The sequence below is a fragment of the Blastomyces gilchristii genome (genome assembly GCF_000003855.2).
Source record: "Blastomyces gilchristii SLH14081 genomic scaffold supercont1.2, whole genome shotgun sequence".
In the NCBI taxonomy this organism is placed as follows: domain Eukaryota; kingdom Fungi; phylum Ascomycota; class Eurotiomycetes; order Onygenales; family Ajellomycetaceae; genus Blastomyces; species Blastomyces gilchristii.
The window spans coordinates 1,127,245-1,155,130 of record NW_003101681.1 but is presented as its reverse complement, the minus strand read 5'-3'; the positions used below and the strand labels follow the sequence as shown (position 1 = coordinate 1,155,130).

At 46.2% G+C, this 27,886-nt stretch overlaps 10 protein-coding genes across 10 annotated transcripts; 2 read left to right on the top strand and 8 right to left on the bottom strand.

Moving 5' to 3' along the window:
• Positions 1–344: 344 nt before the first annotated feature.
• Positions 345–4,477, bottom strand: BDBG_00976 (heat shock protein SSB1). Its single transcript, XM_031720134.1, has 10 exons — positions 4,199–4,477; positions 3,936–3,986; positions 3,637–3,763; positions 3,358–3,523; positions 2,560–3,267; positions 2,437–2,481; positions 2,292–2,382; positions 2,171–2,231; positions 1,823–2,106; positions 345–1,747 (listed from the first exon to the last, which is right to left on the bottom strand). The coding sequence occupies exons 1-10, from the start codon at positions 4,239–4,241 to the stop codon at positions 1,479–1,481; spliced, it is 1,845 nt and encodes a 614-aa protein (XP_031576177.1). The 5' UTR covers positions 4,242–4,477; the 3' UTR covers positions 345–1,478.
• A 280-nt stretch (positions 4,478–4,757) lies between these two features.
• On the bottom strand, positions 4,758–8,233 carry BDBG_00975 (uncharacterized protein). Its single transcript, XM_002628021.2, has 8 exons — positions 7,862–8,233; positions 7,575–7,666; positions 7,447–7,489; positions 7,325–7,384; positions 6,799–7,223; positions 6,472–6,733; positions 5,703–6,399; positions 4,758–5,625 (listed from the first exon to the last, which is right to left on the bottom strand). The coding sequence occupies exons 1-8, from the start codon at positions 8,042–8,044 to the stop codon at positions 5,201–5,203; spliced, it is 2,187 nt and encodes a 728-aa protein (XP_002628067.2). The 5' UTR covers positions 8,045–8,233; the 3' UTR covers positions 4,758–5,200.
• A 178-nt stretch (positions 8,234–8,411) lies between these two features.
• Positions 8,412–10,505, top strand: BDBG_00974 (cyclin-dependent kinase regulatory subunit CKS1). Its single transcript, XM_002628020.2, has 4 exons — positions 8,412–9,096; positions 9,271–9,415; positions 9,503–9,561; positions 9,664–10,505. Exons 1-4 carry the CDS (start codon positions 8,993–8,995, stop codon positions 9,695–9,697), a joined length of 342 nt encoding a protein of 113 aa, XP_002628066.1. The 5' UTR covers positions 8,412–8,992; the 3' UTR covers positions 9,698–10,505.
• Positions 8,458–8,736, bottom strand: BDBG_16260 (uncharacterized protein; the record flags this gene model as incomplete). Its single annotated transcript, XM_031724251.1, has 2 exons — positions 8,458–8,578; positions 8,702–8,736. 2 exons carry the CDS (start codon positions 8,734–8,736, stop codon positions 8,458–8,460), a joined length of 156 nt encoding a protein of 51 aa, XP_031576176.1.
• On the bottom strand, positions 9,489–11,493 carry BDBG_00973 (uncharacterized protein). The gene is made up of 5 exons (XM_031720133.1): positions 11,183–11,493; positions 11,054–11,073; positions 10,567–10,977; positions 10,440–10,487; positions 9,489–10,306 (listed from the first exon to the last, which is right to left on the bottom strand). Exons 1-5 carry the CDS (start codon positions 11,259–11,261, stop codon positions 10,229–10,231), a joined length of 636 nt encoding a protein of 211 aa, XP_031576175.1. The 5' UTR covers positions 11,262–11,493; the 3' UTR covers positions 9,489–10,228.
• A 46-nt stretch (positions 11,494–11,539) lies between these two features.
• Positions 11,540–13,860, bottom strand: BDBG_00972 (uncharacterized protein). Its single transcript, XM_002628018.2, has 4 exons — positions 13,493–13,860; positions 13,141–13,433; positions 12,923–13,076; positions 11,540–12,856 (listed from the first exon to the last, which is right to left on the bottom strand). The coding sequence occupies exons 1-4, from the start codon at positions 13,621–13,623 to the stop codon at positions 12,169–12,171; spliced, it is 1,266 nt and encodes a 421-aa protein (XP_002628064.1). The 5' UTR covers positions 13,624–13,860; the 3' UTR covers positions 11,540–12,168.
• A 1,639-nt stretch (positions 13,861–15,499) lies between these two features.
• BDBG_00971 (uncharacterized protein) lies at positions 15,500–16,426 on the bottom strand (the record flags this gene model as incomplete). Its single annotated transcript, XM_002628017.2, has 3 exons — positions 15,973–16,426; positions 15,781–15,892; positions 15,500–15,679 (listed from the first exon to the last, which is right to left on the bottom strand). The coding sequence occupies exons 1-3, from the start codon at positions 16,332–16,334 to the stop codon at positions 15,500–15,502; spliced, it is 654 nt and encodes a 217-aa protein (XP_002628063.2). The 5' UTR covers positions 16,335–16,426.
• Positions 16,427–18,368: 1,942 nt separating this feature from the next.
• Positions 18,369–21,141, top strand: BDBG_00970 (uncharacterized protein). The gene is made up of 5 exons (XM_031720132.1): positions 18,369–18,532; positions 18,585–19,141; positions 19,204–19,382; positions 19,449–19,595; positions 19,668–21,141. The coding sequence occupies exons 2-5, from the start codon at positions 18,817–18,819 to the stop codon at positions 20,250–20,252; spliced, it is 1,236 nt and encodes a 411-aa protein (XP_031576174.1). The 5' UTR covers positions 18,369–18,532; positions 18,585–18,816; the 3' UTR covers positions 20,253–21,141.
• On the bottom strand, positions 20,488–24,570 carry BDBG_00969 (RING finger domain-containing protein). Its single transcript, XM_002628015.2, has 2 exons — positions 23,702–24,570; positions 20,488–23,632 (listed from the first exon to the last, which is right to left on the bottom strand). Exons 1-2 carry the CDS (start codon positions 23,842–23,844, stop codon positions 22,501–22,503), a joined length of 1,275 nt encoding a protein of 424 aa, XP_002628061.1. The 5' UTR covers positions 23,845–24,570; the 3' UTR covers positions 20,488–22,500.
• A 2,417-nt stretch (positions 24,571–26,987) lies between these two features.
• BDBG_00968 (uncharacterized protein) lies at positions 26,988–27,720 on the bottom strand (the record flags this gene model as incomplete). Its single annotated transcript, XM_031720131.1, has 1 exon — positions 26,988–27,720. One exon carries the CDS (start codon positions 27,718–27,720, stop codon positions 27,421–27,423), a length of 300 nt encoding a protein of 99 aa, XP_031576173.1. The 3' UTR covers positions 26,988–27,420.
• Positions 27,721–27,886: the final 166 nt, after the last annotated feature.

Below are 27,886 nucleotides of genomic sequence, written 5' to 3'. Positions count from 1 at the left end.
AAAGTCAGCTGTGCAGCTGTTGAGCAGCCAGGCTTTCTTCCATTGTTATCAGTATTGGATTTCCCGCCTACTAGCCAACATCAGAAGTTCGAGATGGAATCCAGGTCAGCAGAGTTTGTTTACTTCACGAAGTCACAAGATCAATGGAGGTGAGTTCCGCCATCGGCAAGCCGAGTCGGCTCCATATCTCGGGTCGGGCTTGGCGCGGATCCAGAACGACGGGGTGGAAAACTTTCCAGTGGAGACCATACGAAAATCATCATTCCAATCGGCTAATTTCGCAAATTTGAAATAATCATAAGCGCAGAAACAGGCACGAGATTCAGTTATGGAGAATTGGAGCGGTGATTTTATCTAGCATGCATTTATCTACTCGTAAGACGATTTAGGCCAGTGGAAGTACGGGAGAAGTACGGGAGATTTGTTTCGCATAGAAGGGTCAAGTTGCTATTCTTGGTGCAATGTTCTCCACACTTGGAAAACTGCTGGCGGCGGAAATGCTTCAGTGAAGCCTTACATCGCCAGGATTGCAACTGTCTATGCTACCCAAAACCCATTGTTCTCGGATGATTGTGTATTTCAAGGCGCTGTCTTCATCAACGCGCAATTTTGGAAAATTCATGCTTCGACCGAAAGGGTTCAACATTATAATTGATATCGGTAGGCTAAGTATGGGGAGCCTTTGTACATGTACATGTACTAAAACTAGACAGCCTGCAGGAAATCCAATTCACAATTTTATAGATGGGGAACCAGGATGAACATATATGTATATATGTCTTTCATTCGTTTCAGAGTTCATTCTGATAAGACGCTTCTTAGTAAAACAGATATAAAGTAAGCAAAAACTTTTTCTAACAGCTGTAAAAAGTACTGCGAAGGTGATAAGAAAGTGCGTGAGAGGCGTAAAAGGGAGAGAAGAGAGCATCAATTTGAAGAAAGACAAGCCCTCTAGTTCATGACATCACACACGTCTTAGTAGCTGGCGGTTTAAAACGAAACACAAACACACAACAAAACAAAAAAAAAAAAAAAAAAAAAAAAAAAAAAAAACTAGAGATCTTAGGAAACAGGAGAAAAAGGGAAAGATGAAAAAGGAATATAATTCGTCTTATCTTCATCATGGCGTGGGATCGATCAAAGTATGTAGATAGGAAAAGATCATTCTCATTATAACACAGCAACAAGGCATGAAGGATAGCCAGCTATAGGGGAACAGGCACAGCGCAAACCCGAACGGCGCGGCCCCCCATTGCCCCACTCTCCCCTGCGCACGCGCAGGGCACAAAAATGGTAACATGCGAAAAAAAGCGCTTTCTATCATTTCCTTTCTCCCCTTTTCTTTAGATAATAAAAAAGAAACATAAACAAATTAAATAAACAAACACCCGGGAAACGTGTATTGACAAACACAAAACGGGAGGGAAAAAGCGGACATGAAAAACGGATGGGGGGAAAATAATGAAAAGGGAACAAGTTTATCGGGTAGCCATCGCCTTGGTGATCAATCGCTTGAGCGCCAGTTCCTTCTTCTTGAGGTCCTCGGGGGAGGAGTCCTCGATCTCGAGCTGGGCCATAGCATCGCTGAGGGCGGACTCGATCTTGTCCTTGTTACCACGCTTGATCTTCAGCGACATGGTTGGGTCGGAGATGATCTCCTCGACGCGAGAGATGTAGGACTCGAGCTGCTGGCGCGACTCGAAGCGCTTGCTGAAGGCCTCGTCGCTAGACTTAAACTTGGCGGCGTCTGGAGAATATGCGCGTTAGTGAATGGGATTTTTAAACCTGTTTATTTGGACAAGGGGAATTGGATATGTCTTACCATTGATCATGTTTTCGATCTCAGTACTAGAAAGCTTGCCGACGGCGTTGGAGATGGTGATGTTGGCGCTGCGGCCAGTGGACTTTTCAGTGGCGGTAACCTTCAGGATACCGTTGACGTCAACCTCGAAGACAACTTCCAAAGCGGCTTCTCCGGCTCTCATGGGTGGCAGAGGGGATAAGGTAAACTCTCCCAGCGAAGTGTTATCATCGCAGTTAGTGCGCTCTCCTTGGAAGACGGGGAAGTTCACTGTCTGCTGGTTATCTACAACAGTGGTGAAAGTCCTAGAAATGGCAGATATACGTTAGTAATCGCAGTTGGTATGATACTTCGAAAAGAATTGCTCACTTTTTGCAAATTGTAGGAACGGTACGTCCACGCGGGACAACTGGAGCAAAGATATTGCCCTCTATAAAAAATGTTAGTAAGTTATTTTTGAAAAAGGGGATATTGAAAAAGGGAAACATGCCCATTGCAACACCAAGAGATAGAGGAATCACGTCGAGAAGGAGCAGATCGCTGGTATCGGCGGAGGTGGCCTGGCCAGACAAGATGCCGGCCTAGATAACAGTTAGTAAGGTTAGGGGCTAAGGGATTTTTTTTTTCTTAAATACCTGAACAGCGGCACCGTAAGCCACGGCTTCGTCGGGGTTGATGCTCTATGTGATTGATTAGTTTATCTAGAACGAATGAGACGAAAAAGAGGGGGTATATGTATATGTAAACATCTCCCATACCTTTTCGAGCTTCTTGCCATCAAAGAAGTCGCTGAGGAGCTTCTGGATACGGGGGATACGAGTGGAGCCACCGACAAGGACGATCTCGTCAACCTTGCTCTTGTCCATGTTGGCGTCCTTGAGGACCTGTTGGATCGGGTCCAAGGTGCCAGAGAAGGCCTTGGCGTTCAAATCCTCAAAGCGAGCACGGGTAATTTGGGCGTTGAAATCCTCGCCATCGAAGAGAGAATCGATCTCAACGGTGGTTTGGGTTGCGCTGGAGAGGGTACGCTTAGCACGCTCGCAAGCAGTGCGCAGACGCCGGAGGGCTCTTGGGTCGCCGGAGAGATCCTTCTTGGTTTTGCGCTGGAACTCCTTCTTGAAGTGGTCGAGGAGGTTGGTGTCAAAGTCCTGTCCTCCCAAATGGGTATCACCGGCAGTAGCCTTGACGGTGAAAACACCGCCCTGGATGTTAAGAAGCGAAACGTCGAAAGTTCCTCCACCGAGATCGTAGATGAGGACGTTTCGCTCCTTCTCGGAGCGGCCAGCGCCAAGACCGTAGGCAATGGCAGCAGCAGTAGGCTCGTTGATGATACGGAGGACGTTCAAGCCCGCAATAGCACCGGCATCCTTGGTTGCCTGTCTTTGGTTGTCGTTGAAGTATGCTGGGACGGTAACGACAGCCTTTGAGATCTTCTTGGCGAGTTTGGTCTCAGCAACCTCTTTCATCTATATGGACACCAAGTTAGTTTTTCGATCACGATTCTGAATATTGATACATAACCATGTATATAAAAACACAGGTTTCATGTTACGCACCTTCATCAGGACCATAGACGAAATTTCCTGGGGAGAGAAAGCCTTGGTCTCGCCCAAATACTGAACCTGGACAATGGGGTTTCCACCCTGGTCGATGACCTTGAAGGGCCACGACTCGACATCCTTCTTGACAATCGGGTCGTCGAATCTCCGTCCAATCAGACGCCTGTTATTGCAGCTGGGTTAGTAGCTATTCCTTTATTTAAAAGAAAATAAAAAAAAATGAAAATGAAATAAATAAAAACCAAGAGCACAATTCTGGAAAGAAAACAAACTTACTTGATATCGAAAACAGTGTTTTCAGGGTTCATCGCAGCCTGGTTCTTGGCCGCCTCACCGATCAAACGCTCATCATCAGTGAAGGAGACGAACGACGGGGTTGTAAAGCTACCCTGCTCGTTGGCAACTGTGTGGCGCGAAAAGAAGATCCCACTGTTAGCACACTAATGCTCCAAATTATCCCGACGTCGAAGGTGCTAGCAGTTGGTGCAGGAGGGGTAGTGCATATGTGTATCTCTGTGTGCGCGGAATGTTGTCCTGGCTGGATGCAAGATTGGTGTGGTGGGGATAACACATACTAATTTCAACATTGTTGCCCTCATAGTTAGCAACACAAGAGTAGGTGGTACCTGTAGCGTAGAAGAGTAATATTAGCTATTATGTTCAATCGATACCCGGTGATTCTGTTATTCTATTATATATGATATCCAATATATCATTTTGTTTTTGTGTCCAGGAAAATAGGCAGTGTGGAGGGGTTAAAAGGGCATGGGTAAAGAAAAAAAAAAAAAAAAAAAAAAAAAAAAAAAAAAAAAAAAAAACATTAACAAAAAAAACATACCAAGGTCAATGCCAATGGCACCCTCATAAACTTCGTCAGACATGATGAAAGATGTGCTGTGTTTTTATTATCTTTTTTAGGACGTATTTCTCTGAATCGTCAAATGAGAGAAGAGGAGAATAACGAAGGGAGGAGGATGAGAGGGAGAAGAAGAAGACTGATGAGGGGCGGAGGAGGAAGAACAAGCAAAGACAGCGAGGATCCTGTCAAGGGTTTTGAGATTTTTTTTTTTTTTTTTTTGTTTTGGAGGTTTTTTATTTATGCGAACCACAAGGTTTTGGAGAAAAAATTAAAAAGAGAAAATTAAAAAAATTAAAAAAGAAAATAGCGTTGAAAAAAAAATGAATTTTTTCGGTGTCGGGCTGGGACTAGCCTGTTTGGGACTAGCCTGTTTGGGACATTGTGCGAGGCAATTGCCGCTGAGTCAGCAACATCACCTGCACGCCTTTCCCTCGGCATTTCACATTGCACATTGCCATTTAATAATATTGAACTGCGCTTGAGTAGTAGAGTAGGAAGAAATAAATAAAAATAAAATAATTAGCTGTGTGTGAAAACTGCTGTAAATTTATTCCCTAGCGAACTAGATAACTATATGAACCTATATTAATACAAAGAAAAAGAAAAGCGCCTGCTGAGAAATGACAGCTGATTGAGAAGCACATAAACTCCGGGAATTGGCCGCCCCTTGATTGAATCTGCCACACGCCACTCGAAGACCCATACGCGCCTGATATCGCCGCCAAAACCATATATCAGAAAAACAAATATATGAGAACAAAGAAAAGAAGGAAGATAGAGGGAGTGTAGGAAAGAACGAAAGGGGAAAAAAGGAAAAAAAAAAAAAGGAAAAAAAAAAAAAAAAAAAGAAAAAAAGAACTAAGAATATGTGCAAGGATAGTTCGCAGCTTCATCGAATCCAACGAGCTCTGTGTCCGTCCGTGAGGATACCGCAAACAAGATAACAACTTCCCAACCCCGCTCCGAATTGGCACTTAAATCTCACACTCTCATCAGGTTAGCATAGACTGTCAATCGCTCATACTCCGCATCTTGTCCGGGAAATGATTTCAGCCCATTCCCTCCGCGGGTGGCACTGCTACTAGCATTCATTTCAATATCAATCTTGGTAATGCCGATGCCCAGCCGGACCTCATAATAGGGTTTGGTCGGGTCCATGGTTCGCGACGGTGACAGCATCGGGGATAACCGTTGACTGTTGCCGACGGTAACGGTGAGCTGCGTCTGGCGTTGTACCGAGCTTGGGATAATCGTTGGGGTGATGCAGAGAATGTGGGATTTCGCGGGGAGGTTGATAGTTATGGACTGTTGCGTTTGGGTCGATGAGGGTGGGATATCTAGAAGGAATGATTGTCGTAGGTTGAGGTTTGGATGGCTGAATAGCCTGACATGGGATATTAAGGGGCCTAGGATAATATTTGAACATTTTAGTTTTGGACTTTCTCTATGAAGGGATATGCTTTCATCTAATACACATTCTTACCTTTGCCGGATTGCCTTGCTCTCAAGTCCATCGGGGACACCGCCGGGACAGGAGATGGGTATGGGTATGAACGGGAGCCGAACTGTTGTAATACTTCTTGGGTGTTGTTAGGTTGCATGGGGACAGCACCTGCCGAGGGGGTCATCAATTTTGATGGCTCAGCAGAGCCGGAAGCAACTCGACGATGCGCATCGTGGAGCGGCTTTATGGATTCTTGGCTTGCCAGGCTTCTTAGATTTGGCGTCGATGGCCCTGTACTTTCAACTTTGACAGCAGAAGAGGGCCGAACAGGCGATGCTCCTTGTGCATTTCGCTGCTCTCTCTCTTGCTCCTGCGAGCGCGTGCTTCGCGTCGATACAGCCCTTGTTCCAGACCCCGACCGATCTCTTAGGGTTCTTCTTGGAGGTGTTGGTCGATCTGGAACTTCGAGGCCGTTTGAACTTGCCTTAACGTGCTCCTGTTGCCTCCGTAGGGCTTCAGTATCTATAGAAACTCCGCCTTGGCGATGTTCCATGTCCGTCGATTGGTCACCAACTTTTCCCGGAAGTCGCAAAGTCAGTTTCTGCGGCGCTGGTTCTGGAGTCTTCGTGGTTCCCATGCGGAGTTTAATACGAGGACCCGGGGTATCGCCGTTCGTGGTGGGTGGAGGTTCAGGAACCTGCTTTCGTGCCTCCGCAAGAAGTCGACGGAAATATTCCTAGCACTTCGATTAGCAAAAAAAAAAAAAATAACAGGAGTAAAAAAAAGCATGCATTGCAATAGCAAATACCTCAAGCGAGCCCGCAAGCGCGACTATTTCGCTCCCGTCCTCATTGAATTCCCTGGCATTGCGCCAGATATAGCTGACTTCCTCCTCGAACGCGTCCCACGTTTTAAACGGCGTGGTTTTCGTAGAATTCTTCCGTCCGTCTGTGCCTCGAACGCGTTTTAGGATAGCTCTTAGAGACACAGGGTGCTTTATTATTTCATAGTACTCCTTGTACAAGTTCCGATCTGGCATACTGAGGAAGGGAAAAAAGACTTCTTCGCCGCTGAAGGAACGTCAGTACTCGCCTAGAGTCGAAGCATAGCCACGGTGTCACAAAGGTTAACTCACTCTGAATCTTTCAATCGAATCATTCCGGTGATTATCTTTTCCTGGGCACTTTCATACGTTTCCCCCTCGAAGTTGAAGTTTTCGTTATCGTTCTGGTTGACCACCTGATCCAAGGCTGGTGTCTCGGTTGTGGATTTCTTTTCTTCTTCATCTCCAGCATCAGCCCCATTTCCGGTTTCAGGAGACACCTTTTCGTCATCCGCGTCTTCCTCCTCTGGTATAGGGGTAGCAAACGGGGCGTAGTTTGGATCGTTATATGCTGGGTTTATGATGGACATTTTATTTGCTATTAATTTCCGTATGCGCTCCGCGTTCGAAAAAATCATTGAGCCTTTATCATTGTAGTATTTAGCGTTGCTGACCATCCTGCGGAGATCGCTTTCCACGGGAGTCAAACAGGGGTATTGGTGCTTCTTCAGTTTGTTCTAGACACCATTAAATACACGCATCAGTGACCAAATTACGCACTATTGGTTTAACGGAAAGGATATCGTGAGAAATCGCTTATGGACAAATTTAAACTTACCTCCACTGTATCTAGGGCAATGGGAAGCCGAATGGCTTGGTAATAATGCGGGTTTTCTTTCTATATACGGACAAGGGTCAGTTGGGGTTTCTTTAGAGGGAGGAAGCTGTCTCGAAGCTCACCCAGTTAGGAAGATGAATGAATTCAGTTGCAACGAGTTGTCCACTGCCATGAAGGAACAGATGTATAGGTTAGCCTCTCTCCATCTTAGCCAAGCAAGCAAAGCTCCACTAGAGCTCCAAGCACATACTGCTTATCAGTAGCCTGTTTGATTTGCGCGATTAGTTCTAGACCAGCTTCTGTAGTTTTCTCGGGAGTTTCGTCGGTTTCGGGGACAAAAGTCTGGTCGCATCGGCCGTTAGTTCATATATTTAGACCAAAGCACATATATAACACAAGCGACGGGTGGGGACGCGGGGGAACATGGTATCTAGCGGGCGTCGGGCAACAGATCGCACTTCGCACTCTCTACCCCTAAAACAATCCCCACCAGCTTCGGGAAATCAATGGTAGAAAATCACAGAATGACAGACTTACTGAGGTCCTGCGACGTTTCTGGCCCTTTGTTGGACCCTCTGGAGACCCCGCGACGGTCCCCCGCCGTTTAGTTGTCATGCTTGCGGAAGTTCTCTGGGAATAGGTGCGGCACGAGCTCGGGGAAGATTGAGGAGACAGGTTCGCAATCGTGTGGTGAGTGGATGGACGGCGGGATTCGGACATAAAGCGGGGCGGATAATAGCAGCGCTCGTTCAGCTAGGGAAGACAAGCGAGCAGATGACGGTGGTGAAGAATGTCAGGAGCTGGATCTATCAGCGCAACCAGCGGCGGTCGAACTGGCGATGATGCTAGAACGCGCTGATCACGAGATGTCTCGATCGATCGCTCGCTACGGGAGGCTGGACAGCCACAGCGGCCAGAACAGGCCGATACGGTACGGTATGGTACGACACCACGTCTGGGGGGTGTAATTTACGTATTAACGGCGTATCCACTAAGTAAACAAAACGCCGGACTCGAACCATACGCCTGCGATACAGCTCGATTCGTTATTTCCTTGCCCCAAGTTGCAAGTCAGTAATAAGTAGAGTAGTCCGTAGTCAGTCTCTTGTGGACTCTTCCTGTTCATCCACTCGCTACTCGAAGTTGCCAACTCCAACTCCAACTCCAACACGATATCTTTCTGACGCTCCATTGCTCTGCCGCCGTCGCCGCTGCTGCTGCTGGACACGCTTGAACTCTCTCTCCAGTGACAGCCTGTAAGGTTAGAAACAAAGCAAACCCCGCACCTTTGTGCAGTTCCAACAGAAAAAAGGTGCAGCTTTGCTTCCCTTCCTCTTCGTGGTGCCGCAGTCAGTGTCCTTCATTCGCATTCCGCACGCCTTCTCCGCCTTTTCTGCTAGAACTGAAGGCATCTTATATCCCAGTCCGTTAGACCTCACTCTTTCTCGTTGACAGCAACACTTCTTGCGCTCTCGTATCTACGTTCCGGGTTTTCGTGTCCCGGTCAACCAACGTCTTCCCCGCCTGCGGATTTGGCCCTGACGACCGCGACCTCTACGGCAAAGAAGGCTACCAACCTAGATACCTAGTCGTTTTCATCTTTCTTTCATTTTTTCTCGCGCGCGCGTGTGTGTGTGTGTGTGAGAGAAAACAGCTACGTTGGTAATCATGAACATCGACTACTCGCGAAGGAATAAGAAGCCCCGGCTACTTCTGGAGCCGGAGAGGCAGGAACTAGAGGAGTTTATCGATTCCATACACTATTCTTCAAGGTATGTGCGCGTGTGCGGTGTTTCTATACTGGACAAAGCGACTGCCCTGTTCATCCTATGTTTGCGCGCGCGTGGGGAGACAGACTACATTGACTACCAGGAAAGGGAAAAAAAAATAAAAACAAATGGAAGAAACCTCTGAGAAACCCCTCCAGTCTAATACCATTTGTATAGATATTCAGACAATGAATTCGAATATCGCCATGTCCAGCTCCCCAAACATATGCTTAAAAAGATACCCGCCGACTATTTCGACACCTCCAAAGGGACGCTGAAGCTACTGTGGGAGGAAGAGTGGAGAGGTCTGGGAATTACGCAGGTATTTTGATCCTGTCTGGTACATGTACAAATAATGTACATCCCCTATCGTGGAACAAGCTGACAGGCCATATCTCTCTTCTTTTAGAGCTTGGGTTGGGAACATTATGAAGTGCACGAGCCAGAGCCACACATTTTGCTCTTCAAGTGAGTTGTTTCGTCTCCATTCGTTGCACCATCCTAATTGGCGTTGCGCTCTTGTGCTTTCTCTTATCGTCTCACATAACTGACTGAACTAACATGATATAGGCGACCGATTAACTACCAACCACCCACCAATTAGTTAACCTTATCGTCTCTCCTCGCTCCAAAAGGAACACAAAAAAACTAATGATATACGCCGGGGCGTTCTTGCATTTGTCCACAATAATAAAAGCCAGTTTTCTAAAGAGCAATGTAGATCTCACAAGCGATCCATTCACGCTGTTCGAAATTGGCTTCAAAACCGACTTTGGGAGTCCAGGCATTGTTTTCCCGAAATTCCTTATATCGATCTGTTTAATTTGACTCTCCTTGTTATTTTCCAACTCCCATATAGATATTTCATTTCACTTTTCTCTTTGCTATTATTTTCCGCCATTGCTGAAAGACCGAGATATCTCACTTGAGCACGCTCCAACACACCCCTTTCACCCCTTTGTTTTATCATTACTTTTAGGTAATACATGGATGTGTCTTCCATAGCCTCTCTCCCGTCCACTCCCCATTGCTCTTCTCTTCCTATCTTTTATCATCAGAAGTTCCAACCATCGTTTCTTTTTTCCCCTTCATTCTGACATGTTTGTCTCAAATCCCTGACCGTACCAATAATGAATCAAACGACATTCTTCTGCAACCATTCTTCCCATTGTTCGCGGGTGAAGCTGCTACTAATGGATCTCTCCTCGACGCCCTTTTTGTTTTGTTTAAAAACAACGAATCATCCACTGGTTAGTACGACACGTGCTTTTCAAAATAAGGCAGCATTACCTGCGCGCATCCATTCCTGCGAATGGTCTCCAAGCAAAGCAAATAAAAGAACTTACATCGAAGTACACTGTAGGCGTAAAATGCGCCCCAATCAACCGCGCGGCCTTTTGAATAATGTCCAGGTTAGTACCCATCGCCATATACGTATATGTCTCTCTCTCTTGGGTGAGTAATAAAACACACCTTGACCATCACTTTCAAATCATTCGTAACACCATTTCCTATATTCAATCCCCCATCCTTATCCGGCTGATCACTAACCGTCAACAACTGCAACATCGCCCCCTCATCAACGCCGACCTCAGCCCCGATTTTCGCCAGGCGCATATACGTGTCGTTCCTCTTCTCATTGACGACGTTCACATCGAAGAACTCCGCCTGCTTCGCGAACAGCGCGGCGCTAAAGGGCCAGAATTTCTCCGGCGCGAGCTTGAGGACGGCCACGCCCGCTTCGTGTGTGAGGGTTGAAGACGGATGCCAGGGCTGGATTAGCTGGCGGAATATGACCTGGAGGTTTTTATGGTAGGTGGAGTTGGGGTTGTTGAGGAGCGGGGTTATGGTTGGGTAAAAGGTTTTGAATAGTTTGGCGGAGTACTTGGGGGTTGTTTAGTTTTTAGCGTGATTTGATTATATTGCATGTGAACGGAGGGGGAAGGTTGGATGGTCGTACGGGGCAAACATAATCCAAGTCTGTTGTGGGAGGTTAGTAGTCAAGTTTTTGTGTAGTTTATATATGTTACCAGGCAAATAATATTTATGAATTGGATTGGGAAACGAGGAGATTAGGACGCCAACTAACAAATTTCCAGTGTATGCTTAGTCTCCAGGATGCCTCCGGATGAGAGCTTCTGGCCGGCAAATTTGGGTGCGAGTGTCATTTTGCGTGTTCTTATTTTATTGAGATGGTTTGTTAGAATTTGCTTCTTCAATGTATGAAGCCAGTGGCAGAATTGAAAAGATATGGAGGATTTTCTGTAGATGGAAAGTGGGTTGAAATGGAAAGCGGAAGGGTTGCTGGTTATAAAAACATGGATGACATCAGTTCATTTTGGATCTAGCTTTAGCTCCCCGCTCGGCGAAACTCACAACGATGACAACACCTTCATAATAATAATAATAATAATAATAATAATAATAATAATAATAATACTAATAGAGGGAGTCTAGCCCTTTTGCTCTGCGGCCCCTATGACGCCTTCTGGCTAAAAAGCCCAGCTTAAATTTTTCCTCGGAGGCTCTTCAGAAGCCATCAGTGGCAGATAACCTTGGAATAATCGCACCCTCCCTAAAAGAGGGCCCATGCTTATCCAATTGTTGTCCACTTAGTTACAAGCTTTCGGTCCTTTGCGAGAATAGATGGACAGGGTCCTCAGTGACGACGTGCTTCATCGTCTTAATCAAAGGCTGATTATCTGGGCAGATTTTTCGTGACATATATATACATATATTTAAGGGGACAAGTTTATTCATCCCCATCCTAAAAACAACTACCTAATATTTCCCGTGCAAAACATCTTAGACGCCGCCACCCACCAATCGAGATAAACACGGATGCAAAAAAGATATATATAAAAAGTGGCGTGAGCAAGAAAGTGCCAGTGCGTGGAAGCAAATGTCTAGAGAAAACCAAAACCGCTGGGAAAAAAAAAGAAGAAGAAAATGTTAGTATGACAAATGACAGGAACCACCTGACGTGAGGAACCTTGTCATATAGGAAGGAAAAAGCAATGATAATAATAAATGTACAAGTGCGTCCTGTGTACTCTAATCTAGGCCATGAGAATTTCAAGAATCCGACGCCTTCGATTCCAGTACCGCTTTTCGAGGCGGTAGCCTGTTAGCGGCGTTCGATTTGTAGGAAAATGTGTGAAGTATCTCCACTTCTATCGCATACCAGTTCTTTGTCGCTGGTTCGTAGATTCCCACAATATGTGCTTCGCAGCCGCCTTTAGGGCCTCTAAACCGGGCAACGCCATTCAGCTTGAAAGCCCCCTTTTGCGGGGTTTTATTTGTGTTTTTTTGCCGGGTTAATAGTAGGAATAATGTAAATATCTTCATAGCATCGCGGATGTCGGAGGTAGACTCGCCTAGTAAGCTGGGTTGGTTCCGTAAAGCGGAACTGGGCTTTTGAGGCTGAAAGTCGTTGGAGGTCCCCTGTCTTGGAATTTCTCCTGGCGTTGTGTTAGGTATTAAGGGGTAGTTCTGAGGGGACTGAGAAACGTTGGGCGGACCACTAGGACCCGCGCGGGGTCTGCTATCCTGATTGTTGGCGGTATTTTCCCCTACCAGATCTGTGGGCTCAAACCCCAATAATTTTCGAAGTTTTGCTAGCTTTACTGTAACCAAATACTCCCCAGCTGCCCAAGATGCAATCACAAGTGGCCATGGTTCGAATACACTGCGAATCCAGTCGCCACGGTTTGTTGGTATTGGGCGGGTGGTCCAAAATATCTCGTCATCCCTAAGCTCGAAGCTACACGATTTACCGTTAGCACATACGAATGATTCAACCGTTATTCTACTCTAGGGAGTTACTCACCCAGGTTGAACATAGGTCGATGGTTTCACGACCGGAAATGAGGGCTTAATTGTGGTTCGGTGGACTGGCTTAAGCGGCGAACCAGTCACATGGACAATAGCTGGCAGAGCGGGCTTTCGATTCACGATCGCGGTAGCCTGGACTAATAACTCTTCTGGAAGTAGGTGAGCAACAGTAGACGTAATAAAAGTGATTAAATGGCAATGGGTGGTCCCTACCTCTTAATTTTTTAAATTGTGCTGTTTCAATTCCAAATGACCTGAACGTTTTCCATTCAGGATCATCTTCAGTATATGGTCCGCCAGGTACGGAATAGGGAAGTCCAATAGGGATGAATGATACGGCGTCTTCGTCGCGCTGCCTCTCTTTCTCGGCGCGAATTTTTGCTTGTAAGGCGGTGTCTTTACTAATGGTTTCGTCTACGTCTTCCAGCCGATCCAGCGAAGGTCCAATGAGCGCGAAATACACTTGGGTCGCAACGACTGCGGTGAGGATCGTGGATATGCCTCTTCTTGTATGGCCGGTCAGTTTATTTTACGAATAGGCGGAATTAAACTTGGGATATCATACCTTAACCAGGGCCTCTTGAACCTCACCCGCTGAACTTTTACTAGTCCGTCATACCTGCTAAAAGATCGCTGTGTACTCCTAGGCACTAGGAGGTGACAAGCTGGAGTGGCCCGTCTAAAATTCCGAAACATTTGGATCACTTCTTCTGCCACAAAACTCCCATTCTGCGGGGAATATACGACCAGGTTGTGGGGAGTCACCAGACCATTTGAGCAATTGAAAGTCCCTGGAATCGAGCGTAAAACCTAGTTTTGACCAGTATATATCGTTAAGAACCGCTGAAGGAGTATGCAATAAGGATAGTAGCTGTTAGCGCGGTACGGATATGGATATCGAGTGACTGATGAGTGGGAGTTGCGCGATCAAAATTGAATGCCCTGTAACAACTCAAGATGCCAAGAATTCTATTCACGTGATTTTAAGCGGACCCGCCATCTGATTCATGGAGCTTACGCGCTGGTTAAGATTCTTGACTCGCCAGAGACATATTCGCACTGACACAGGACATCACAGCAGCTAAAAATTTTCTTCCACCATCGGGCGTCTGATGTGGGTGCCTTCTACATGTCTGCCTCTCTGGCGTATGCACCACGCATTCTAATTGATTAGGGGCGAAATATACAAACCATATGAAGATTGACTGGGAAAAAGATGCAGCTGACTTCTCACTCATACCATCCATTTTAACCATTGCTTTTCGGCGAGCAATTATTCCATTCCCCTCAAATAATAGCTTAACGGGGGATGAGCTGAGAGCTAAATTCTTGTGTGGCCGGACTTGGAGCTATTGCATCTTTCACAATGGTAGGTATCGTTTATTTCAATAACCAAAAGTCTCAATGAAGCATGGCCTGCAAACTGTCGATGAGCCTTTTTTCTGCATACAAAAGGAGTGATCTAAGGCGATGTGTATCTTCCCGCTAGCTGTGGGAATCCAGGGGATGCTGGCTTTAAGATCCTGGAAGGGTTGAAATATGAAAGTTTTCTATTTTTGAGCAAACCGAAACTGAAAACAGATATGCATACATTAACTAGTGTGAGATGATTTCATGGCGGGTGATCGTGTTTAAAAGCCAATAGCCGATTGGATGGGTTTTATCAGAGAAATGCCCTTAAAGCCCATGCCCTCAATGCACCCGATCCCTGTATGATTACTGCATGAGAAGTGAGCCATGAAAGGATGGTGCAAATTGCAAATACGCCTAGAAATAATATTCAGGGTCTGGCAGGAATGCAGCAGAAAATATTAGCAATGTTTATCCATGAACAAATGCGTCACCAGCGGCTGAGTCTTCCTACAGCGTAATACAGCTTCGTCGGAGCGATTTCAGAGTACGTAGCGTAGGGCTGAGGAGGTTGATGCTAAGGATGCGCGCTAATTCTATTTAAGGCTAGCATGTGGCTCCACGAGACCGCGGCCGGTTCATGTTTCCGAGATCTGCGGCTTACAACTTTAATCTGACGGTGCGTGGAACTTTTTTCTCTTGCAATCGGGCGGTTTCCATCCACTAACTCAGAATATTGCAAGGGACCTGTACGATCTGGCAGGCTAAAATCTGAATGTCCGTTATGTAGTCTGGCCACTCGCTCCTATCACTAGAGCCATTGTTTGGGACCTTTGCGAGCAATGCAACTGCGACTTGAAGCCAGGTATACACATTACACCCATATCTTCAGGAGGCTAAAGTATTTATTTTGTTAAGTTGTGTGTAGCCGTGGCAGTTAATCTCCCAGGTTTCAACCGAAATTTACTACAGACGAAATGATGAAGGAAATAAAATTGCGCAGTGCGAGTGATTCTATTTTAAGGAAAGAATTTTCCGAAGCCAACTAACATTTGTGTGTGAATTACGGGATTCGATCCAACACACCTGCAGCCTTGATGATAACATTGGTGACTCTCTTTGGCATGCTCAACATACAAAAATGACCCGCGTCGCATATCTCGGTTCGCATTGACCCATGCGCTTAGCAGACAATGGCCTTCCGAACCTTGAAAGGTAGAGCCTAGTTCTGGGTGTAGAGGAGGTAGGTTGCCGGCAAATTTTTTTGACCAGCATAGGCCAACGGGTGGGTGTATATGGACGCAGCGTGTGGGAGCAACTTCGCTGCAAGCTCATCGGCCATCGAGGCTGGAAGGTCGTTGTAGAATATATCCCGTGCATTCTCAACGGTTGTCCACACGCCCTGTTCAATCATATTAGCTTTCATGGAACGCGATGAACTGTCTGAGGAAAGGACCTCACGTCCATATTTCTGTTCGACATCGCTGAAGCGGAAGAACTCACCTGGAATTTGACCCATTCTGGAACATTCTCAACAAGAATCTCGCCTTCCGTGCCCAGGAGTCCGGCGAGATATACCAAATGACCGATCCCGTCTTGCTCACTCTGTGCTAACCTGTCCGTTTTTAACAAACCTTTTGCACTCTCGGACCCGACAAACCCTCCATACGAATGCATAACCAGAATGTCTTTTACCTCATCAGCCAGCGCGCGCGTTGTTTTCTGAAAAGTGATATGTCGTCCACTGGTGTGCTTTTTGGGTCCAGGCCGGCAGTAGGGAGGTGAAGAGCGTGAAGTTCATATCCACGCTCCTTTAATTGAGCGATCACGTCGCCGAAATACTCCGGCCCATTCCAAGCCCCTGGGAGAAAAATGATGCTTTGTTTTTCCTTCCTCATTTTCATTCTCACTTTCTTCACTGTTCTGGGCTTTAAGTGGTGTTTAGGGAATCTCGGATATGCATTGGAATTGAGCAAGTGTTCATTCAGTACATTAAAGGCAACACTCTTAACAAGGTTTTTTTCGAGGGGGAAGATTTGGGTCTGCTTTATGGCCATCGCTATCACTTAAATAGCCTACCTCCCGACCTCGCCTCGGCTTTATCATTTCGCCCGTCTCTGAATCTCACGCAAAATACACCAAGGGCTTTAAGGGCTTGTAGACAACCAACAAAAGCAATAAAATATGGGTCAATGCTAACTCCTTGCGAACGGTTCGTGAGCTTACCATTTCAGCTAGGCTATATTGCGACCCGCAGGAAAGTGTTCCAGATGCAATCGGCCAACGAATTCGAATCGAAGCTATCATGGTTACGACAACCATCAAAATGAGGGGGCACCCTCCAAGGTACACTGATGCGTCGTGGAATACTCTATTACTAGTTTAACACGATCGGTATGTTTCCTTTATCTTGCGTTTCGAGCATGACGTAGTTATTGTAGTAGTAAGAATGCGAACCCCTGTTGATTGTAGTAGCATGGAAATCTTTCCTCACGCGATGATTAACAGCCGCTTGATGGATGACACGGATAGCAATGATATAGAATAATTCAAATAAATTTTCAATAAGCTATATACTTTTCATCAAGAGAAGAGTAGAAGCGCAATCAAGCGAAACATTAATACCGACCAGGCCCTGGGGCTCTTACTTGCCAGTCTTCCTCTTTTTGTTGCTATGCTCAGGCACAAACTCATCTCTGTATGTCTTAAAAAAAAGCCGGAGGCTCCTGAGGATGGCTTCCTGTCACGTCGTGGAACGCAGTGGTAGAGATATAGTTCGTTTTTCCCTCACAAACCAAAGAATAATATTCGAGCAGATATTCAAGTTCAGACTCGTTGCTTTCTGCTTGCGCGCGTAACATTTTCTTGGCTTCCTCCCTGCTCAAGCAAATACTAAATTAGGATCTTGCTTTTAAACTTGGCATTTTTACTCGAAGGTGCTAAACTTCAATGGTGTGCCTAGCGCTTGACTGGCTGCTGTGGCAAGCTCCTCTCCCGCAGCAAGGATTGGCGGATGTTAATATCGGCAATATATGTTAAACTTCTGGGCAATGGGAACATGATATGTACCTGTGAGAACATGGGCGACAACTTGAGCTAGATCCTGTGGCAATGTTAGACTAATGCATATCAAAATCAATAACGGCAGCTTAGTCCTAAGGTCGTTGGAGCAAACTTATTCTGCTTCCCAATAGGGAGTGGTAGTGTAACCCTCCTTCGCTTGAGGGGAATAGAGCAAGAGGTTTTCTGCATAGAAACCAGCGCTGTATTTTCTTATTGACATAGCAATCCTTTCTCTGAGAGAGTATATTCGGGCTTAACCGAATTACCACTGGGCTATGTCCTGTTGAAGTTGAAGGGTCTCCTTTGCACGACATAAAGGGCACTCCAAATCAATGAATTGACGAGGGCTAGGTAGCTTATCTCTCTCAGCAAGGTCTGCACCGACGGAGCTAATAAAGTACGTGTTTGGCACATTGGCCATCTTTGTAGCTTCGATCAATTCACAAGTAATATTGTACTTATCTTTTATGCGCTGGCGGAATAACGCATACAGTATCTGCACCTGTCTCTTCCAGCGTCCTAGTTAGCTTCTGCGCCTTTCCTAGCATGTGCGGAATGATTTTCGCACCCAGCTTTTCCAGTTCTTTTCCAGTTCTTTGCAACGGCTGGCATCAGGATGAAGCGAAAGCCCGCTGAGTCAAACTGCTTTTGAAATTGGCGTCTGTGAGAAGCAGTTCGGTGATGAGATGGCCAGTATGGCCCATCTACAGCGGTAACGCAGATATTCAGTGACATTGCGAATAAGATTTTCTAGTCAGCAGGATAAAGCATCCCCTATTAACTAGCACTGTTGTTATAGCTATTTATATATTGTAGTCTTCTCAGCAGCCTGGGATGTAGCGCAGAGACATGAAATGTGGGCTCATAATGACATCAATTAGTCACGCCCAGCCAAGCGATACACTTGGAGCAATATGTTCGTCATGCCTACGAATCATCTCTGGTCCCTGATTCAAACAGCAAGAAATTCACTTAAATCGTCGCAGCCAAGCTTTGAAAAGCTAGTCAGTCCTATCTCAACCATGCAGAAGAGGAACGAAAGAAAAAAAAAACATATAAAAAAGAGGTGGTATAATAGCTTAAATCTGAATTGGAATCGGATATATCATTGAGAAATAGATAATTCTATATGCTAGAAGGAGGAATCCCCAGAATTCTTGTTGACAGCAATCAAATATCAAACCTTACTTGTGTAAGTTGCGCTCCGACATGCCAAGAGACCAGTGGGCGCTAAGTCTAAATAGGTAATTCAGGCGCTTGGCCGGATCGGGAAGCTCCAACGCCAGGGCTCGGGGTTCAACCGCACGCGCCGACGACGAGGGCGATATCAAATCGACACAACACCACTATTGCAACTTCTTTACTACGAGGCCAAAACTCTATAGATCTCCCAGCTCCAGGGATTGGCTGGGTCTTCCACTCGTCGCCTTGTTTTCTCCTTCCGTAGGTCGTGCTGTCAACCAGCCATATTGCAGCATGAGGCGCCTGCTATCATTTCTCCCCCTCTCGCTCGCTGCGATCACCGGTGTAGCCGCCTACGATGCCAGAGCTTACACATTTGATACACGGCAACAGTCTGTGCCACCGGTCAACCGAGTAGTGACTCCAGAGACAGCGAGGCTAATATTAGCCAGCCGATTAGATCTCGCAGATGGTTCAACGTTAGGCCAAGTCGACGAGATCCTTATCCGGGATCTCAATACGTTTGGAGGAGCACAAACACCTATTATGGGCGATACATCGGTTGGCGATTGTTCAACGAAGATGGCACTTGTTTGGGAGGGCGTTGATGTCCCTGATCGTATGTCGTCGACAGAAATTGTTTGACACCCAGGTCGAGAATACTAACCCAAGCGTCAATAGTTGCGTCTGTTTCAAAATATTCGACCGATTCTTTCACTATTCCCTCTGCGCCTGCTGACCTAGTCTCGGAATCTTTTGTTGAAAACCTACTCACTCACTCCTCCGCTATGCTGACTACGTCAAAACCATGTCTATACGATTTTGAGGTAGATGGTCGACTTCAGGGCACGTTAATTCTGGTGGGAGCCACTCAAAAATTTGAAAACCCTTACGCTCAAGTCACTAATAGTAGATTTTATATTCAGAATGCAAACCAATGCCCCTCAAAGAAAGATGTCTTCTCGGCAACGAGCTCGATATTGGAGGAAGCGGCATTCCGCCAGTTTCTGGCCCGAGGTGCCAAGGGCTGGGGAGGTGAATGCGCAACCGCTATTCTGCGGCTTTCATCTACGGTAAGTTACGCATTATCTAACTACAGAATCCTATATATTTGGACCGAACACAGCTAATCTCCCTTTTTGCAGTCAAACACGCCCGCAGTACGGAAAACCGTCTTTGCAACCATTGCAGAACTTAGTATTCTGGCAAAGGACTCCAAACAGGACTCTGTCATGATATTTACTTCTCCTTCGCCATCGTACCACACGCTTAAGTACCGATCTGAAGAAACGAAGCCCGGCTTGCCGAATACTATACAGGCAAGATCCTCAAGAAACGTCCGACGAGGCCACAAATTTCCTTCAACTATGATGCCCGTGTGCTATAGCAGCAACGAGACCTGCACAGAAGCGACAAATAATTGCTCTGGCCACGGATCGTGCTACCGAAAGTTTGCATCCAAAGAGAACGCGAAGGGAGACTGCTTCGCCTGCAAGTGCCACCGGACTGTTGTGCGGACGAACGACGATGGTACCGTCAAAACTGTCCAATGGGGTGGAGCTGCATGCCAGAAGAAGGACGTCAGCATTCCATTTTTTATTATTGCTAGCCTTACGATCCTAATGGTTATTGCGGTTACGGGAGGTATCCGGTTGCTCTTTAGTGTTGGGATGGAAGAGTTGCCTAGCGTTATTGGTGCTGGGGTTGCTGTGCCAAAACCGCAAAAATGAACGGTTTATTTCTTACTTCTCCATTTTATTTTATTTTCTTCTGCTCCTATCGGTCTCATATTGGCGTGTGGGTATTTGCCTGAGTTACATTTTCGTATCTATTTTCTCGCTTCTTGCTTTCATTTTGTTTCAGCTGCATCTATTTTGCCAACTCAAGATCTCTTTTATACGGGGTTTTCTCTCTTTTCCAAATTTGGCTTCCATTTTTGGTTTTTGGTTTGTGTCTCCTGTAGTATATATCACCATCCTTGGATACCTCTGTGCTAACTAACTCCATATTAAACATACATAACGATAATGGTTCAAGCGACCGGTGTTTTGCTGCTTTTTCTTCATTTCGCCAGTTTCTCACTTTTCCCATCACGATAAACCCATTGTTATTTGAGGTCACTACGATCACCCACCCAGCACAAGGACCATCTGACCGAATTTACATGCCGCTCAGTTGGCAAATATGCAATTTATTTACACGCTCGCTACAAACCACATACAGTGACACCGCCTCGAACTAGAACCCCCCTGCCAACGCCAAAGCACACTGAGAATCTCCTAATCATCCTGCTTTGCAATCCGCACTCTACACAGGCATTAGCTATTAGCCCATGCCACCGCCTACACACATACCATACACGCCCTTCCCCAATGTCTCACATATTCCCCTCGAGTAAACGTAAATAATAACCGTTCGTTCCCCACACTCAATAAAACCACAGCGCCATGCTCCAACAGGGGGCAGTGCATGTATTAAACCGGTGGGCCTGGGTCTTTTACACTGACCCTCGTCTCTGTAAACCGGTTCCGGGCATCGAGGCACTGTCACCGTAGCCGCCCATTAAAATTATGTACAAGTACATGTATACAATACACACACATGTACCCCCATACCACCGGTGTACATGTATGTATGTTATGTGCTTAATGTTTTCTAGGCATGGTCGATCATGCTCTCTCAAATAAACAGGAAACTTGAGTGAAATTTTTGCCTGGCCGGATATGCCTGTAGGAACGGGTCAGGTGTCAGCCCGCCACCGGGAGCGGTAATCAGAAAACAGATAGATATTGGATAGGGGAAATAATATCAATTATACCATATTGAGCAAAGAGCTTAGCTTACATAAAAAAATCAAAATATTTACTCTGGTTCCCTTTCCATGGTCTGACGAGTCCCCCGTGACTCCGTTTTTTTATATTTTTTTTTTTTAAAAAAAAAGACAAAGAAAGATAACTAAGTTATTTATTGTATGTGACCTGGCCTCGGCTATATCTGGCTGGCTAAAGAAAACACGTAATAGGAAAATTCTCAAATAAATACAGTTCGCTCGATTTGATTGATAAAAAATAAAAAAAGTAAAAAAATAAAGAACCAACGTGGACGAAGAGGTGCAAAGGGGCTACACACACACAAAAGACTACACAAGGCAATAATAGGGTCCGCATAACAAAGCATGATAGTGGGGAAAAATACACATAGGTTTCTAGTCTTAAAGGAACCATTTGTCGACTGAGGAGAGTGGGATTGGGGTATACTGCGTTAAAAGTCTTGGGAATGATGTATGATCGGTCGTGATAAATTTATGGTGGTGATGCGAATAGATCAACCACCTTGGACGTGACAGATATGACTGGAGACGTGAAACGAAATACAGACACGATAGGCCAGGATGGGTGAACATATGTCGCTAGGTGGGAGTCTGTGCAATATGTGGTGTGTACAGATGGAAACGTAACATCTCAAACGGCTATTTTCTGCGCGTTGCGTATATATAATATAGATGTGAAGGTGTGCGTTGTGGCGTGTGAGCGCGGTAGCCTTCTCTCGTGGACTGAGGAAATTATTCTTCGAAAACGGAAATGAAGTACTCCTGCCAAAACCTCGATAATACCTAAATCCAACCGGGGAACTTGATCTTACTCTTGGAATGCCTAGAGCAATGCGAATAGCGAGTGAAATATCTAGCTAGTGGAAGGTGGTCAGTCCGTTAGAAAGGCGCCAGTCCGTTGCTTCATCAGAATACAGAGTGTAGGATGTAGGAATGCACCAAAAATAGGCGTGAGATGATTGAAAGCGGTAATCGTTGAGTGTTCGCCGGGATATATGTCCATATGAGATTTAAAGGTAAGGTGGTGCATTGCTAAGATATGAGAAAAGAAAAATCGGCTTCCTCAATTATACACTGGGATTGGCAAGTCATTACGGCATTTACGCACGTCTGGTTGCATGGATCTGGCTTGCGAAGCACAAGAAGATTCAGGTAAGCCCCGATTCAAGTTGCCGTGGCGATGGTTCATTAGGGGTGGTGGAAGCCTGTTCCGTTGCGTTCTGGTTCCTCCTACCTGGAAGCCGGAATCGAGAAAAGGTTATAGGTGGGAAATTAATGGAAGGGAGTCGTGATCTCCATGTCGTTGAGCCATCTGCCGCGTTATTTGAAGAATTGGACCGCCCTCGACGAGATGAGTTTCGCAGTTCGTAAACAGGTCTCGGGAAACCGGGATATCGTTCATCGGGAGGAACTATGGTGATGAAGCGTCCTGGAAGTACGAGGCGCGACACGAACGGGTTGGCCCGGCCAGCGAAGAAAGCGCGCTCTGGTTCTGTAGGGTCATTATTTCGATTCAAATTGCGCCTGCTGCGACCAGAAGAGCTAGTCTGGTTTCCTTCCGCACCCTCCGGGCGCGGTTTCGGAACGTAAAAATCAGCTTTGCATAGAGGGCAACATGCGCGTCGGCTTGTCAACCAAGGGTCCAAGCAGGATGCATGGAACGCATGACCACAGCTGAGACCACGGACGTCGTCGTCGTCTTCAATCGTATCAAGACAGATGGCGCAGGTATCCCCAGGGTTCGCAAGTAGTTCGGCAGGGACAGCGTTACGGATGTGTTCATCGGCGTCATCGTCGTCCTCCATGGATCCTGATGTTTCTTTTAAATGTTCGGTTGAGGGCCTGCTTTCCACCCTAGAAGCAATGGTTTCCTTCTGCACAGCAGGCAGAATTACGCCTTCCGGCTCTGTTTGTGGATTTGGCTCATTTGATGATTCGGCATTTGTGGTCGGATAACTCTGGACGATAGTTTCTTGGTTTTCTGCGGATGAGAGTATGATGCTTCCCCCTTCATTCTTCAAACTCTGCGGTCTACTAGTTGGCGCCTGTATGCCCCCAGCAGTTGGAAGCCCTTCATCCGCACGGGTTGCCCGCCAGGTTTTGTACTTCATCAAAGGAAAGCGGGCATTGACATCGTCCATGCTCATAAGCTTCTTTTCGCGCCGTCTCCGATGGGTTCTTGGAACGGTAACCAGATCAATGGGGTCGCCATTCTCTTCGTTTCGTATTTGTCTGTTGCGCTGATTGTACCTGAAGCAGTATTTTACGCCAACGATAATCCTACCAAGACATTCCGAATTAGACTTAACAATATCGCTTCTAGCACCGCCATGATTGATGAAGTCTTACCAGAGATTGGTGAAAACCACACCAAACCCCAACGCTACAAAGAATAGCAAAGGTGAACTCGTAGGACCCCCGGAACTGTTGTCCGAGGAACTGGTATTTGTCGGCTGTATGGGGAAGGTCCCCGCTTGAGTGCTTGTAGCCATGACTGCTGTGCCGATTACTGGGCGCGAGTATAGGCGAAATCAGATTCTGACTCCACACGGCGCATTACCATTCCTTGATCTCAGCAAACGTAGACAGCCATCCAACGGTATCTGTATGTTAACGCCAGTCCTTAACGAAGTAGAAGGTGCGGTCAAAGTTGTGCAGGTATGTAACCAAGCCAGATAATAAATAAATTTCAAGAGGGGATAGGGGAGACAGGCATATGTAGGCGGATCTCGCAGGAAGGTTCAAACGGAACCAGCCGTCAGAGGACAGCCAATTCCAGGTTACCTAGAACCAGATTTTATCAGCCCTATATATTTGTGGGTGTGTTGGGTGTGTGGAATCTAATGAGTGGCGTTGGGTTGAGGGCGGACGGCAGGCAAAGTTTGCAGAGTTGGGCGGTTCGTAATCGGGCGTACGGGGCAAGTCCAACGGAGGCGAACGACAGACGCAGACAGAGAAAAGGATAGAAAGACAGCGACAGTGATCAGACTGTCAAGGACGACAAGGATAGGGAGAGAAAGAGGATCTAAATCGAAAACAGTCGACGGCCGTGGGTGAGATTGTGTGGGATGAGATGGGATAGAGAGTTGGAGTGGAGGAGATGAAAGGTTGGTGGTTGGATGTGGATGTGGCCAGGTTAGGCTAGTACGAGTTGGCTCGTGCTGGGGTACGGTACATCGCCCATCTCCCACCACCCATACAAATGCATGTACTACGCTTTTTCATAGTTAGTGAGGCTGAAGTGCCGCCGCCGGACCCAACGGAGACTTGCCCCAGTATTATTATTAAGTTAATTACCCCAGTTGAACAACGGTTGGGATATCCGAGACTTCCCCCCGCAAGACACGGAGAGGTATGTACGGAGTACGGAGTATATCTATGTAACTATGTCTACGCAGTATGCTCAACCACCACTAGTTCTACCGAAACCGATCTCAAAGGGATGATGTCCTTACATTGCGATTATTGTTGACGGCCACGGCAACGTTCTCCTTCCCATTCATCCATTCGTACAGCCATTTCTGTTTTACTTCAGACTGACTATGATGAACTACTTCGCACCATGACAACTCAGAACTGTCTCAGCTCTGCCCTCCATCGTATTTTCAAAAAAAAGAGCTAGGTTGTCTTCCAGGACCGGCGGTATTTCACTTAACGAGTAAGGATTGCCTGAGTCAAACAATATTTCGAATCATTTGCCGTGAACAACAATCAGCTGCAAATGCACTGCACATACCAGCCGGCACTCTTCGCATATATCCTGTTTGACTCTGAATCCAAAAGCAAAGTTCATGGAAAACTGGCGGAATGGGTCCATTATTGTCCGGGAACTGTGCCGGCCGCGTATGCCTTAGCCCGGAATAGTGGTTGGTCACTGGTTAGAGACCCTGAAAAGGAGGGGTATTTTGGGGGCTGGTGTCCATAATCTTGGGAGGAGCAAAGCCCAGCCAAAAAATGGCGCAAAATGCGACTGCCAATAAATAATAATACGATGATCCTTGGTCGTTATCATGATCGCTGCTAAATATTTGGTTGTCTGTTCACGAGAAATTTCCTCCTTCTGGCGGGAAAAAAATAATACAGAAAGAAGAACTGTGTGATATTTATCAGGTATGGCACAGCCGTAGTTCCAAACTTCGAAGGCCGCTTCGCCTTCTCCCATAATAAAATGGTTCAGCTTTTCCACAGCCAAATGTTTGCCCTTCTTTGGTCGAACAAGCTGTTTGAAAGAAGTCAAACAATTCGTCAAGCTTCGTCCGAGCCACAAAGTAACAACATCATCGTCCGAGTTTAGCCTTTTTGATCTCAAATTCGGTTCATCATCCTTATTCATCGGAGCTCCATTTGTCTGTTGTGAGGGAGAAGTTCAAAGGTTTCTTTTAAGTTACCTAATCCCTCGGGGAGAGTCGGTGTAACTGAGCACGCCGTTGAATGCCATCAACTCCCCACCGGCCACAGCTCCGTTCGTTCCACCGCATACCGCTCTGTCGTCAAAGGTTATCTGCATCTTATGAATGAATGGAAGGACTAAAACAGGAAACAACAGCTAGGCTTTGATTAACCTTTTGCTGCATTTCACCTGACATTTCATGTAGTTATGGACAGGTAGGTTACCTGCCTTGGGAGCGGCAGATAGGAAAAGCTGTGAATTACCTGGCTGTAGCTGTCCGTCCGTTTGTCTGGTAACTAGTGAAGGAGAATCAAAAGCAAAGTTCTGCAAAGCTACAAGTACACAAATAATACAGTTCCTAGTACGGAGTAGTACGGAGTAGATGGAATCTAGTACGCGCCGCCTTCCTATCTAGGTTTAATCAGCAGAATTGTGGCATGACGCTAAGAAGATAGGGGCTTCTCTGTAATTTTGATTGTTGTATTATTGATTCTGTATACTCCGTACGGAGTACAATTATATATATTGTCTAACTAATCAATTCATATTTGTGTATGTAATATAAAGATTTAGTTAGGATCTAACCATATAAGGAAGGCCTTACGGCGCTAAAGCTTTCCGGATACTACGCAAGTAGGTTGTACTGCGTAAGGTACGGATCGGTGTGAAAACATCGCAGGAACAGACCCACTGCACTGCAGTGATAGTGGCTTATAGTGGCTTGCACTAAATACGCCCCAAAACGCCATTCTTACAAGATGCTAAACTGTATAGGGAAGGCCATGACTGACTGCGATTAGTTATGGGGGTGTCTACGCAGTAAGCCCGTGAACTCCGTAGACCGAGAAGGGGAATATGGGTGCAGATTATTATTGAGAATCAAGCATCAAAGCGAGAGGCCGCGAAACATATAACTAACGGTAAGTTAGCATTTAAAGGACAAAGCAGGGCAAACCGTCAAGCAAGAGGGGCTGGTTGCACCCAACTACGGAGCCCAACTCTGAAATCGATATCTGGTGATTAGCCTACCAAGGGTCTCTTCACAAGTTACCCTCGAAATTCGATATAAATTTAGCAAAGTTCGGGATAAAATGCAGACCCAATCTCGAAATTTCCTGAGTATTTATTAGTGTTCTAACTCGCCACTTTCGTTGATATTTTTGGAGAACACATCTCAACCGTGGTTTTGCCTCGAGGCTCCTTCCCCCATGCGAAAGCTTCGAAAAATATCAAAAAGTTTCTCGGTCCGATCCCTTCTGCATTTCACGTCTATTCGATTTTATATTACGAAGAGAGTCCGTCCTAAATACAAATATTAAGTACGCGGATTTGCTCACGGTTCTGACATACAACTACATACAACCTACATACACAGATCGCACGATACCATTCACTTAAAGTACTATTCACCTATGTAGTTGCTAGGGTGCTAACACAAAACAAGGAGAACAACGATGGTATATCAATTTGAAATGTCGAAGGGCCCAGGCATCACCCCAGATGCCGCATGGCTTAGATCCCATACTGGAGTACCATTTTCCTCCGGCGACATGTCCCTCCGCTCGACTGGCTGACATCAACGGAAGTTGACGTTTCATTGAATCCCTTCTTCTCTGCTAGGCATTTTCGGTGACAGGCCTGGAAGAAACCCATCAATCGTCAATGGTGCTGACTGCGTTTACCTAGCTTCCCGCGCAGCTAGGGGTACGCGGAGGTTCAGTTTTAAAAGATGCCCACGCCACTGTGGTGTGGATTGTAGCACTAGCGCAAAAATGCATGATTCCATGACCGAATGGTATGGTGATGGGATGATGGGAGATTTCCCGCAGCGCTCGAGAAGTCGAGACGGAAGTTGAAGGACCCCCAGTAAGTTTGCAGTTCGTTTCGACGAAGGTGTGGTCGTCCGGCCGGCTTCGTCGGATCCCTCAGCTGCTAAATTACGCGCGATGGGATTTAGACTTGGTTTGCGCCAAGCCATTACTTTAAGGAATACGAATTGGAGGAGTTCAAGCGTTTTGTGCTCGCAGTTTCGGTGCCAAATGATCTCGAAGGGTACTTGGTGCCTACACTACAACATTTTTTGCATAAGGTTGGTTTCGACATGGGGTAGTTCTCCTCCGCCGCTTCAAGGTTCATATAAAGGA

What these genes read in the sequence shown, in the direction of transcription:
- BDBG_00976 (XM_031720134.1), bottom strand. Translation starts at nt 4,241, where the DNA reads ATGTCTGACGAAGTTTATGAGGGTGCCATTGGCATTGACCTTG. An exon ending in CTTACGGTGCCGCTGTTCAG is followed by an intron (nt 2,383 to 2,436) that starts GTATTTAAGAAA and finishes ACTGTTATCTAG; the next exon opens with GCCGGCATCTTGTCTGGCCA. An exon ending in ATCTCTTGGTGTTGCAATGG is followed by an intron (nt 2,232 to 2,291) that starts GCATGTTTCCCT and finishes CATTTTTTATAG; the next exon opens with AGGGCAATATCTTTGCTCCA.
- BDBG_00975 (XM_002628021.2), bottom strand. Translation starts at nt 8,044, where the DNA reads ATGTCCGAATCCCGCCGTCCATCCACTCACCACACGATTGCGAACCTG. An exon ending in TTGCCCTAGATACAGTGGAG is followed by an intron (nt 7,224 to 7,324) that starts GTAAGTTTAAAT and finishes AATGGTGTCTAG; the next exon opens with AACAAACTGAAGAAGCACCA. An exon ending in CGCTTGCGGGCTCGCTTGAG is followed by an intron (nt 6,400 to 6,471) that starts GTATTTGCTATT and finishes TCGAAGTGCTAG; the next exon opens with GAATATTTCCGTCGACTTCT.
- BDBG_00974 (XM_002628020.2), top strand. Translation starts at nt 8,993, where the DNA reads ATGAACATCGACTACTCGCGAAGGAATAAGAAGCCCCGGCTACTTCTG. An exon ending in TCCATACACTATTCTTCAAG is followed by an intron (nt 9,097 to 9,270) that starts GTATGTGCGCGT and finishes CCATTTGTATAG; the next exon opens with ATATTCAGACAATGAATTCG. An exon ending in GAGGTCTGGGAATTACGCAG is followed by an intron (nt 9,416 to 9,502) that starts GTATTTTGATCC and finishes CTCTTCTTTTAG; the next exon opens with AGCTTGGGTTGGGAACATTA.
- BDBG_00973 (XM_031720133.1), bottom strand. Translation starts at nt 11,261, where the DNA reads ATGACACTCGCACCCAAATTTGCCGGCCAGAAGCTCTCATCCGGAGGC. An exon ending in ACTTGGATTATGTTTGCCCC is followed by an intron (nt 10,978 to 11,053) that starts GTACGACCATCC and finishes ACAACCCCCAAG; the next exon opens with TACTCCGCCAAACTATTCAA. An exon ending in CGCCTACAGTGTACTTCGAT is followed by an intron (nt 10,307 to 10,439) that starts GTAAGTTCTTTT and finishes CAAAACAAAAAG; the next exon opens with GGCGTCGAGGAGAGATCCAT.
- BDBG_00972 (XM_002628018.2), bottom strand. Translation starts at nt 13,623, where the DNA reads ATGTTTCGGAATTTTAGACGGGCCACTCCAGCTTGTCACCTCCTAGTG. An exon ending in TTCAAGAGGCCCTGGTTAAG is followed by an intron (nt 13,434 to 13,492) that starts GTATGATATCCC and finishes CGGCCATACAAG; the next exon opens with AAGAGGCATATCCACGATCC. An exon ending in ACAATTTAAAAAATTAAGAG is followed by an intron (nt 13,077 to 13,140) that starts GTAGGGACCACC and finishes ACCTACTTCCAG; the next exon opens with AAGAGTTATTAGTCCAGGCT.
- BDBG_00970 (XM_031720132.1), top strand. Translation starts at nt 18,817, where the DNA reads ATGAGGCGCCTGCTATCATTTCTCCCCCTCTCGCTCGCTGCGATCACC. An exon ending in GGGCGTTGATGTCCCTGATC is followed by an intron (nt 19,142 to 19,203) that starts GTATGTCGTCGA and finishes AAGCGTCAATAG; the next exon opens with TTGCGTCTGTTTCAAAATAT. An exon ending in TTCAGGGCACGTTAATTCTG is followed by an intron (nt 19,383 to 19,448) that starts GTGGGAGCCACT and finishes TTTTATATTCAG; the next exon opens with AATGCAAACCAATGCCCCTC.
- BDBG_00969 (XM_002628015.2), bottom strand. Translation starts at nt 23,844, where the DNA reads ATGGCTACAAGCACTCAAGCGGGGACCTTCCCCATACAGCCGACAAAT. An exon ending in GTGGTTTTCACCAATCTCTG is followed by an intron (nt 23,633 to 23,701) that starts GTAAGACTTCAT and finishes ATGTCTTGGTAG; the next exon opens with GATTATCGTTGGCGTAAAAT.